Source organism: Macaca mulatta, chromosome 5 (genome assembly GCF_049350105.2).
Source record: "Macaca mulatta isolate MMU2019108-1 chromosome 5, T2T-MMU8v2.0, whole genome shotgun sequence".
Classification (NCBI taxonomy): Eukaryota; Metazoa; Chordata; class Mammalia; order Primates; family Cercopithecidae; genus Macaca; species Macaca mulatta.
Genome location: NC_133410.1, coordinates 97,130,398 through 97,142,242, shown reverse-complemented (window position 1 = coordinate 97,142,242; position 11,845 = coordinate 97,130,398). Strand labels below are relative to the sequence as shown.

Sequence of the window (11,845 nt, the reverse complement as noted above, 5' to 3'; positions counted from 1 at the left end):
ATTTGCAGTGACCTGGATGAGATTGGAGACTATTATTCTAAGTGGAATAACTCAGGATTGGAAAACCAAATATCGTATGTTCTCACTGATATGTGGGAGCTAAGCTATGAGGATGCAAAGGCATAAGAATGATACAATGGACTTTGGGGACTTGGCGGGAAGAGTGGGAGGGGGCGAGGGAAAGACTACAAATACAGTGCAGTGTATACTGCTCGGGTGATAGGTGCGCCAAAATCTCACAAATCACCATGTAACAGAATACCACCCATACCCTCACAACTCATGGGAAAAAATATGTATTTATTTAAAACCAAATATTTTAAAATTTTTTTTTAAAATTTATTTATTATTATTATACTTTAAGTTGTAGGGTACATGTGCATAACGTGCAGGTTTGTTACATATGTATACTTGTGCCATGTTGGTGTGCTGCACCCATCAACTCATCATTTACATCAGGTATAACTCCCAATGCAATCCCTCCCCCTCCCCCCTCCCCATGATAGGCCCCTGTGTGTGATGTTCCCCTTCCTGAGTCCAAGTGATCTCATTGTTCAGTTCCCACCTATGAGTGAGAACATGCGGTGTTTGGTTTTCTGTTCTTGTGATAGTTTGCATGGATGCAGCTGGAATATTTTAAAATTTTTGGTTTGAATATTTGAGAAACAAATTTTAGAATAAAGATATAATAAGAAAAAAGTTACGAAAAATGAATGTCATGATGCATGGAAAGTCTCACAACTGGTAGCTAATAGACTAAAATTACACCAAAGACAGCATTCTTCATTTTCATATGCTCAATGTGTGAACATTCTCTGGCTCTGTAGATGTTCAAAACATCTTTTCAGTTAATCAATTAAAAGGTGAATGCATTTTTGTTCTTCTTGCTTCTTCTATCTACTTTCCTTCTTTACTCCCATTTTAAATTTATTTCAGGTTTATATCAAGGTGTGACTTGCTGTTAAGTCTTTATATATCAGCCCTTCTTTGTGTGTATGTGTTGTGTAAGAGTTTTTTTCTACCTCATTCCACCTCTTGCCCAGCTAAAATTAAGCCAAGTAGAAGTAGGATTGCTAGATAAACAAAACACTCAGTTAAAGTTGAGTATCAGGGTTGGGCATGGTGGCTCACACCTGTAATCCCAGCACTTTGGGAGGCCGAGGTGGATGGATCACTTGAGGTCAGGAGTTCAAGACCAGCCTGGCTAATGTGGTGAAACCCTGTCTCTACTCAAAATACAAAAATTTAGCCAGATGTGGTGGTGCATGCCTGTAATCCTAGGTACTCGGGAGGCTTAGGTAGGAGAATGGCTTGAACCCAGGAGGCAGAGGTTGTGGTGAGCCGAGATGGTGCCACTGCACTCCAGCCTGGGTGATAGAGTGAGACTCTGTCTCAAAAAATAATTATATAATAAAGCTGAGTATTAGATAGGTAGTGAATCATTTATTTAGTATAAGTATGTCCAAAATACTTCACAAAGGCCAAATATTGCATGGGGTATACTTACACTAAAAATTATTCATTATTTATCTGAAATTCAAATTTAATAGGCATCCAATATGTTTGTTATATCTGGCAACCCTAATAAGAGCCATTCATTCCCCTGATGTATATGGCTAACCCTGCCCACAAGCATGGTAAAGTCTTAGTTATGTTGATTTAGCCAAAAGAAAATGTTTACAGTTCCTCTTAGTTTTAAACCATAGTGGAAATAAGCTTTTCTCCTTTAGTGAAATAGTCTTCCATTCGTTTCACCTTTTTCCGTTCTGAGTCTCTCACTTCTTTTCTTAATTATAACACATTTGAAGGATTGCATTTTTATTTGTGATAAAACTCATAGATTAGAGTATACATACAGGTCACATAAAAATACATGAGGATGACAAACCTAATATACAGTGTTGCATAGGTAGTGCGATTAAGAAACTACACATTTATTGTATACAGTGTCATTAATGTCAATGAAATTCTTCTTAGAAGCACTTCTTGTACAAAGAGTATGTTTTCGCAGTTAGCAATAGTACAGGCATGTTAAAAACTACTATTCACAGAGCTACAACCTCAAACCATTCAATAGAATTTGATCTTATGAGCTGGTGTACTGCTTGATAGATTGCCCTGATTTCCAATGATCTTTCCATAACATGCCAGAAAGAAAAGAGACAAGAAGCCTATTACTTTGCAGAAGCAATTACAGAAAATTTGGAATGGTAATACCATTCCTCATTATAATATGCACATTTGTTATATTGCACCTTCCTGAGTTGAACTTTGAAAATGGTAGCCGGATGCAAAGCCAGAATGGATGAATTCATCCCAGGCTGTAGCTTCACTGGTGATGGTAGTAATTCTGCCCATCATAGCTGTCGTAGCCTTGCCCTTTAAAGTAGCTGTACTCATCCTCGTAGGCTCGGTAATTGTCCCCACGAGGTTCCCCGTTCTCACTTTCATAGACTTCATATCCATTGTCGTATTCATTGGCGCCCGTGTATTCGTACTCCCCCTCGTATTCGACGGTGGTGGTTTTCCCAAAAGGTAGGGAGGTGGTTCTATAGACTGGTGGTGGGGTTGTAGGTTCAAACCCACCATTTGGAGAGGTTGTTGTCTTAGAGCTGCCCTTGCCCTGCCCTCCGGTTGCTGTGGTGCCTTCTGCACTGGCTCCAGTGACACTTTCTTCTTCCCCTTCTTCTTCTCCGTTGTCTCCGCCGCTGCTGCCGTTGCCGTTTTCTGCCTCTGTGCTGTTGGTACTGGTGCCGTTTATGCCTTGTTCGTTTTCATCCACTTCTGCTTCGCTTTCTTCGTTTTCATTTTCTTCCTCTTCCTCCTCTTCTTCTTCATCACTTTCCTCCTTTTTTGTAGCTTTGTTTGTTACATCCCCAGCCTGTAAGGAAACGTTTGAAAGAACCCAAATCTAGCTGTGAAAAATGTAAAATTTAAGGCCATCACTCATTCAACACAATATTCTATACTGACAGCCTTGTTCTGGGCGTCTTATTTGAATTAAGACCAATTTAATTTACAAAATGATTGGGGGCTTTAAAACTTCAGGATAAATCCCTTTGTCATGGGTTTTGATGGGGAAAGTGTGCCATTATTTATAGAAAATGCCTTTCCTGGGGGAGATTCTTCCTATCGTTTTGCTACTCACTTTCTCTGTCTTGGAATTCTCTTCCCTGGAATGTCATGGTATCTCTCAGGACCTTTTATCTATGCCTAGATGTGTGTTCTTAGTCTTCCATTATAATGTAAAAGTCAGTGTAATAACATGGGAGGAGAACTTGTCTGGCAGAAGATCTTTTCTTATTTGTAAATAGGAAAAGTGTATCTGCTCTCACTTTTTTAATGAGCTAATAAAGATAGTGTAAAATGTTATGTGTATAGTGTTAGGATACCCTTAGACTCCAGTAAAAATGTTTTAAAAAGATTGAATATTACCATTATTATTAATGGTAATAATTTCATTTTGGAGGAATAATTCCACTGTTACCTTCTTGGGAAGCTGGATTGCAGCTAACCCTGTATACCATGTGCCAGGTGTGGCGTCCTCTCCATAGCCCAGTGTTGTAGCAGAAAGTGTAGTGTTCTCAGCCTCAGAGTCTTCATCTTCATTTGATTCTTCATTGTTTTCTCCTTCATTTGAAGTCTCCTGTTAGAAATATTCATAGTAAGAAAAATTATTGTACCTGGAAGATAGCTCAAGATTTGTTGGAGCTGTGAATCATTTGTTGGAGGTTTATTATTTGGAAAAACTTTGTAAATCATTTGTTGGAGGTTTATTATTTGGAAAAACTTTGTATCCCTCAGCTGGCTGATCACTCAAAGCCTGCCTTCGCTTATGCCATTTGTACTTCTCACTTCTAAGAGCTCAACTCCAAGTTATTTAATCCTCCTTACTCCACACTATATTATGTTTTAGATATTTCTGCTTTGTATTTTGTCAATTAAAAAATATTTGTGTTTCAGGCATTTGACACATCATTTTTTTCTGTACAAAGAAGAAACTAAACACGCCAAGAAATTCTTAGTGATATATTATTGCATGAAGATTTTGTTTGTTTGTTTACAGAGTCTTGCTCTGTTGCCAGGCTGGAGTGCAATGGTGCAATCTTGGCTTACTGCAACCTCTGCCTCCTGGGTTCAAGTGATTCACCTCTCTCAGCCTCCCGAGTAGCTGGGACTACAGGTGCATGCCACCACACCCAGCTAATTTTTGTATTTTTAGTAGAAACAGGGTTTCACCATGTTGGCCAGGATGGTCTCAATCTCTTGACCTCATGATCTGCCCACCTTGACCTCCCAAAGTGCTGGGATTACAGGCATGAGCCGCTGCACCCAGTCTGCATGAAGTGTTTTAAAAAATCAATACTCTTCAAATGAATGTCTATTATAATCTTTAATATTTCATCTTTTGCCTTTATTTTGTGCTGTGAGGCAATTGTTTTTTAATTGAGTTGATCTCAGTGTAATTCGTAGCTAATATTAAAAGTCAGGGTTTCCTATATATAGGATTTATTGAAACAAATACTGGAAAATTGAATTCATTTCAACACATTTTAAGAGATTGTGATAACTTTTAAAGTTTGAAACAAACAAATAAATATTTAGCCTGCCTATTATTAAAACAAAGTTGAATTCATTTCAACACATTTTAAGAAATTGTGATAACTTTTAAAGTTTAAAACAAACAAACAAATAAATATTTAGCCTACCTATTATTAGAACAAAGTGACTAAAGCACCACATGTTTGTTTCATCAAATTTGTAAGTTTCACTATTTCAGTGAAGGGTTGCAGTACTACCAGAGTATACCCCAAACAATCTCCAAGTTAACTGTGTCAAATATCCCCCAAACACTGTGCTGTTTGTTTATTGTTTTATGTTTATGCTTTATTCCAACAGATCTTTCAGAGGTAGAAGGAGAAATTAATGCTAGCATCCTTAGAAAGTTCCCCAGAGTAGAATACACTATTTGCAGTTGAAAAATCTGATTGGGTTATATGACTCGTATGAGGTCAAATAGACAGCAGTTTATTGGTTGCAGGGTCACCACTAAAGGCCCAATATCCCAACTTTTACGTTTTCTCTTACAACACCTTTTCTTTTCCGAGATACTTTATTTAAGGATGTTCCACTGCACATAAGTTAAATAGGAAAATAGGTCAATCTGTTGATGGGTATGAGGCTTCACAAATTTTATTGGATAGAAAAATAGCACTAATTTGGGCTTACAAAGATATTATCAACTCACTAGACTGGCTAACAAGACTGAAAGAAGCAAGTGTTGGTGAGAATGTGGAGCAACTGGAACCCTCATACACTGATGGTGAGAGTTTACCTGAGTACGTCTGTTTTGGAAAGCTGGTTGCCATCTAAGGTTGAATATATGCCTTAGTAGATTTTGACTCTGAAATTTCACTTTGGGTGAAATGGCCTCCAGAAATGACTATGTATATGTTCACCAGAAGAAGTTCTAGAAAGTTCATAGCAGCACGTTGTAATCACCCAAACTTGGAAACTACTCAACTGTCCATCAACAGAAGAATAACACATTTTGGTACATTCACATAATGAAATACTGACAATGAGAATAAATGATCTACAACTACAGAACAACATGGATGAATCTCTAAATTTGAGAGTGAAGAAGTGACACACAAAGAGTAAATGAAGTATGATCCTATATTTGTAATATACAAAACAGGCCAAAGTAATCTAATAGTGGTTGTCTTTTGTGGGAGTTTGTTAATGAATGGAATGGAACACAAGGCATGCACTGCTTTTTGATATGAGTGCTAGTTTCACTTATGTGTTCAATTTCTGAAATTTCAATGAGATGTATAATTAGGATAATTTTATTATGTATATTTCAATAAAAGTTTCTTTTATGAGACTAAATAGTTTAGGAGTGGAAAAAGAAAATGTGTGATCACCAAATAGAAAATATGCCTAAGTATTCTCCTCATACTACTTTTAATGAACGAAGTTTGTTGCATTTATTCCTCTAAAGTTTCAAAACCAAACCACCAGATATTTACTGGGCAACATATATGTATAAGAAATTATGTTAGACAGCATGAGGAGATATAAAACTGGGTAGCATGGCTCTTCTCCAAAGCAGGGATTTTAACCTACGGTCATGAGGTGTCTGCAGATACATTCTGGGGAGACCTTAAATGTTCAGAGATCCTTGGCAAAATTTTGTGTGTACTTGATTTCATCAGAACCCCCAAAGAAGTCCTAGTCTTCCTCAATCCTCAACCACCACAACAACGAATGAAGAGCCACTCCCAAAAGATATGCAATCTAGTTGGGAAATGTAGTTGACAAGGCAATTTTACAATCACTGTACAGCAAATAGCTATAACTAAATGGATAACCCTAGCCTAGTTCTTGTGTAAGATTGCTATGTGGAACTCCAGGAGAAATTTTGTGGGATTTAGTGGGTGGCATTTTTCCTGGTACCGGCTTAACATTCTTGTAAGGCCTTCCTTCAAGCTGTCAGTATAAATTATGATACGGGAAATGTTGCTTTTATAGTTAAAAATATACCAAACTAATGATTCGTCAACTTTCAAATTCTCACGCCATTTTGTTTTCAAGATAGCTGTTAATACATGATCCATTTTTGATTATCATTGTCTGTTCATAAATAGCACCTGAGAATACCTGAATTTAAAAAGTTCCCAAACCAGTGGATAGCTATAATTGACTATGCAGGAAGATGCATCCTAAATGGTATGTTTCCTTAGGTAAGAATGTCAGTTATAAACATGGTAGCACAATTTCCAAGACATGTAGATGAATCTTAGCCCAGGACTACACTAATCTGTAAAACTATATGGGAAGATATTTATACACCTATGAATTTTATTATTACCCAAAAAGACGTATGATTTTTGTTTTGTTTTGTTTTGTTTTTTCTGCGACAGAGTCTTGATCTGTTGCACAGACTGGAGTGCAGTGACAGGATCTCGGCTCACCGCAACCTCCACCTTCCAGGTTCAAGCGATTCTCGTGTCTCAGCTTCCCGAGTGACTGGAATTACAGGTGCATGCCACCACACCTGGCTAATTTTTGTATGTTTAGTAGAGACGGTGTTTCACCATGTTGGCCAGGCTGGTCTCAAACCCCTGACCTCAAGTGATCCGCCCACCTTGGCCTCTCAAAGTGTTGGGATTACAGGTGTGAGCCACCACACCAACCCTGAAATTTTTATTAAAAAGAATAACCCTATTTTGTGGGTTATGAAAGGCTGATGAATCACAATAATATTGTAGAGGATATAAACTAGTTTTTACATATTACCCTCTTGGTAAATTAAATTTTAAAGTTCAGTCCTTAAAACAAGTCTTGCACTGAGTTTAGGATTATTATTCATTTGTCTTCTAATATCATGTTCTATCCACCGAAATAGAAGTAATGCTATCTGTTGCTTTTTTTCAGATTTTATACTACTTCCATTGCTTTTTATCAGATTTTATACTACTTCTACTTAAAAGGGAGACATTTTTGGTTTTGAGCACCATTTGTAAGTAAGTTCAACCCCAAACTGCAATAGTGTTTTAAACAGGTCATGTTAGTGGATTCTAATCTAAATAAAATTCTACTTATCCAAAATAGGATATTGTGGGCAGTTAGTAAAGTGACAATGGCTATTTGCTGAGTCCAGACTGCAATAGACTAGTTTCCTATTTGTTTTTTGTGCTGTATGCTTTATTATGAAAAGATTGCAGAATTCCTTACCTCTTCTTCCTCCTCCTCTTCTGAACTATCATCTCCATTTTCTTCAGATGAGTCACTACTGCCCTAAAAATATATATACATGTATGTATACACTTATCTGTGTACAAACATATTCAACAGCAATTTAAATTTCCTGCTAATTGAATCACAATAAAATACACACAAATATTTACTCAATCTAATTAGTATTACTATCTTGATTGATTTGTTTACTAAGAACAGACTACATACTGATGTGAGAAAGATAGATTAGACAGATTACACATGCAAAATGAAGTTAGAGAAAAATAGGCATTTTACTATGATCAAGATACGAATTGGATGTCCCATTTGTCAACTTCCAAAGCATTGACAATATATTGAAACATTTTGTATGTAAAAACTAGGGCAATGAATCACAGAATTGTTTAACTTTGAGAGAACAAGTGGATTATCTGGTCCAATTTTTAAATTTTATGGAGAATGAATCAGCAGCCTAAAAATGTTGTGACTTCTCCAGCAGGTTCAAGGCAGACCTTGGGCTAAGATATAGTTAACATTTTAAAATTTTATTTATAACACATAAAAGAAATCATTCAGCTTACTATAAAATGAAAGTTGCTATAGATGATTCTCTTACATAGTGAGCTCTCCTGTTGAATTTAAATTAGCATTTAATTTAACAAAATTTAATTTGCATATAATTTTTAGTGTCTTTAAATTTAATTAAAGTCAGTTACTAAAATGAGGTTAATTTATACATGTGAAGTAAAAGTCTTATGATAGAAAAAATTTATTCATTTAATTATTTAGGAGGTTGTATAGAGCAACATCCCTCTAACAAGTTCAGTGTTGAATGAGAAGAAATTAAGATTTTGTATATAAAAATATAATGATAAACTAATGAGTTTTGCTACTTTTTGAAAGGAAATGAAAATTCCAACCTAAGATTCTATCATTTCCTTCCCTGCAATTTTTAGCTTTGATTCTGATGACCCAGTTAAGTGTCTTGCATTTAGAAAATATATCTGCAGAAGGATCTCTGACTTCTAGGTTAGAAATCAGATGTGAGACAACATTCATGTGCAGGTCCTGTGGGACTGTCCCTGCTGGCTCATTCTTCAGATGGCCACATCATCCACCCAAGGAAAGGGAATGCTTGTCACCTCAAGCCAGGAATAACCTCAGATGGAAAAGAGAATAATTAAACCTGTTCTTCCAGTGCCATGACCTCAACAGTTGTGCCTTCCTCTAGGGTGAATAGAGTAGAGTATTATATTTGAACTGTTTCTGTTTGTTAGTTAACTTAATTATAGAGGACAGTATATTTATGCAATCAGAACTGTTTCTCTCAGTGGGGGGATTTCAATCACTTTACATGCTCCTTCACCTCTGTCTTTCTCCCTAGCTCAACCACATCACTCTTTGATTAGTGTCTACAGTGAGAACACTTTAAAAGCTGTATGAAATGCCTTGAATCTTTGGCATTTTTTCCCTATCTTTCATTTATGCCTTATTACCAATTTGTTACTAAGTCCAATTGATTCTCCAAGAAGTCTTTCATCTGTCTACACAGATAGATGAGAGTTCTTAAACGGAAGACAATTCTGAAAACCCACAACTCTTGTATCATAGCTGAGATGAGTCTGATAAAAGAAATATAAGATTAAGTTCTTGCCTTCTATGAGTTCACACACTAATAAAATATCATTTGAATCACAAAAAGACAGTTTTCTCAATTAAGAAGGTTAGGATGTTAAATTTACTTACACTTTCATTTCTATAGTCTAGCAGATACATAAACTATAGTAGATAGCTTGCTGATAACTTTGCAATCCAAATAATATATTTCATTGTAACTTGGTAGTTTAGAAATATTGTATATAAATGCAGATTTGTTTGACGAAAACATGAATTTCGAAGCCAATACAGCTTAATGTATTTTGGGGTGACAACTTGGGCACTAAATACCTAACAATACGCTTAAAGAAAATCAAATTTTGTAAAGTAGAATTATGGGTCATGAATACTAGGTCAGACAGTTGGATTGGGAGATATATTGTATATAATTTTATTTAAAAACAACCATCTTACAAATTCTACATTAGTTGAGATGGGCCTATCTGCATATAATTTGTGAAAAAATTTGTATATTAAAGATCTCCTTGATCTACAAACCTCAGGTCTATCAATATTGAGAACTGTAATGCCTCCGAATATTGCTTCACTATGGACATTTTAATTGGCCCATACATACATATCTGTAAAAATATCCAGATGGGAATGAATATCTCTATGTACCTAATATTTCAGAAAAGTTTAGGAGCTAGTCAGAGACTTGAATTTATTATCATTTCCATTTAGTTTAAAAAAGAGAACGAAGCAAACTTTCAAATGAGCACTGTTTATTTATGGGCCTGAGGTGAACCAAAGAAGGGAATACAATTCTGAAAACCCACAACTCTTGTTTCATTCATGCTCATATTTTTGTGGCCACACAAATTCCCCATAATTATGCTGGTTCTAGAAATACTTTAAAATGATCATTTCCTATCATTGTAGGGGTTAGAGATGGATTAGCCCAGCATATGGTAAGATGCAATGCCAAGCCACTGTGCTGAGGCATCGTTTTCAGCATCCTGACTGCTTTTGGTGTCTCAAGAGTCCTGGGTCAAGTGGTGCATAATTGGTGTCCTGAACCCAAACTGTATAGTACTAAAAACAGTGCAATCCTAGTTTGTTGTATATTTAAAATCAACACCACACCCTCTGGTTTTCAAAGGCACCCTTCACAGGTAACCCAGCAAAATTGGAAACTCTTATTTTTAGTTTTAGTTATTTTCCTTTTTGTTTACAAATTTAAGGGATGGTTTGTTTTTCTCACAAGCTTTTTTCGTGCACATCATGAATTTCTCTTTTTCCTCTGCAGTTTTACCATTATAATTATGCTCCAGTGTATGACATATTGCTCTAGTGACCCACACAGGTTAAGGTAAAGCAAATCTTCAGAAATTACCAATGATTATCAAGGTTTTTAAAAAATGATGACCTCTGATGTTTATGAAGTCAAATTTTCCCCTACCAATTAAAGGACTCGGCAGTGCCACATGTAAACAGCTGTCTGACAGTTTTGAATCAGCTGTAATAGGACAGCCAGTGACCTTATCACTGATGGAATTGGTCAACAACTGATAAAACTGTCCACTTTTGTCTGTGAGTTAGCAAAAACACCGGAGCTCGATGTGCTACAGTGTTTGTTTTTATTATATCATTCTAGACTGTACCCAAATGACTCAAATGATTTTACTATGTGTATATATGTCTGCTTTAAAAGAGAACTTAGAAAATAAACCTTATTTCCCTAAAAACAAACTTCTTATAGTAAGCAGTCTTTCTGACTGAATTTCAGTGAGAGTTGAATTTAGGTGTTTTATAAATTTGATCTCCTTTAAATTATAATAGAAATTAAACTGAAGAAAAATGAATTTCTGTATTTACCTGAACTGGAAATCGTTTTAAAGGAGGATAAAAGTAGGCATGCTTGTAAAGATAATATCGTGGCCTGTACTTAAAGACCTGCAAAAACAAAATCAATGATATATTCATGTTTAATATACAATAAATATACAGCAAGTATAATCAGGCCAAGGAAGTATGCTAAAATTAATTACCCCATTTTCTTCAGAATCCTCTATTTTGACTCTTCGATGCAAATTTTTCATCTGTTTTAAAGAACATTTAATTGTGACATAATTTTTCTTTTACATAAAAAGACAAAACTGAAAATAACTGTAGGTTTTTGATAAAGAACTTACTGAGAAAGCACAGGCCATTCCCAAAATGCTGAGCAAAATTAAAGCAGTCTTCATTTTGGTGATTGCTTCTGGAATTAATGAAGTGGTAAGGTTAATAAAATATTAAAACTAAGTGCATAACTTTTTTGCTCATACTTAAAGATGAAGTATTTAATTTGTTTTCATTTCTGTGTAACTATCACTTTGACTAATTAAAACTAAATTATAGCTTTTATTTTCAAACTCTTCCTTCCACTTAAGTAACATAGAACTGATTTAACCTATCCGTTTATATAATCATGAGTTCCGTACTTGGTTTTAACCTATGT

At 35.6% G+C, this 11,845-nt stretch overlaps 1 protein-coding gene across 1 annotated transcript; it reads right to left on the bottom strand.

Moving 5' to 3' along the window:
- Window positions 1-517: 517 nt before the first annotated feature.
- Window positions 518-11,605, bottom strand: IBSP (integrin binding sialoprotein). The gene is made up of 6 exons (XM_028848180.2): window positions 11,538-11,605; window positions 11,394-11,444; window positions 11,221-11,298; window positions 7,744-7,806; window positions 3,488-3,646; window positions 518-2,881 (listed from the first exon to the last, which is right to left on the bottom strand). The coding sequence occupies exons 1-6, from the start codon at window positions 11,589-11,591 to the stop codon at window positions 2,330-2,332; spliced, it is 957 nt and encodes a 318-aa protein (XP_028704013.2). The 5' UTR covers window positions 11,592-11,605; the 3' UTR covers window positions 518-2,329.
- Between the last annotated feature and the right edge of the window lie 240 nt (window positions 11,606-11,845).

Bases quoted from the DNA above. Each gene is read 5' to 3' on its own strand.
- IBSP (XM_028848180.2), bottom strand. From the start codon at position 11,591: ATGAAGACTGCTTTAATTTTGCTCAGCATTTTGGGAATGGCCTGTGCT. The intron at 11,299-11,393 runs GTAATTAATTTT...TTGTTTTTGCAG, and splicing joins AGGATTCTGAAGAAAATGGG to GTCTTTAAGTACAGGCCACG. The intron at 7,807-11,220 runs GTAAATACAGAA...ATATATTTTTAG, and splicing joins TAAAACGATTTCCAGTTCAG to GGCAGTAGTGACTCATCTGA.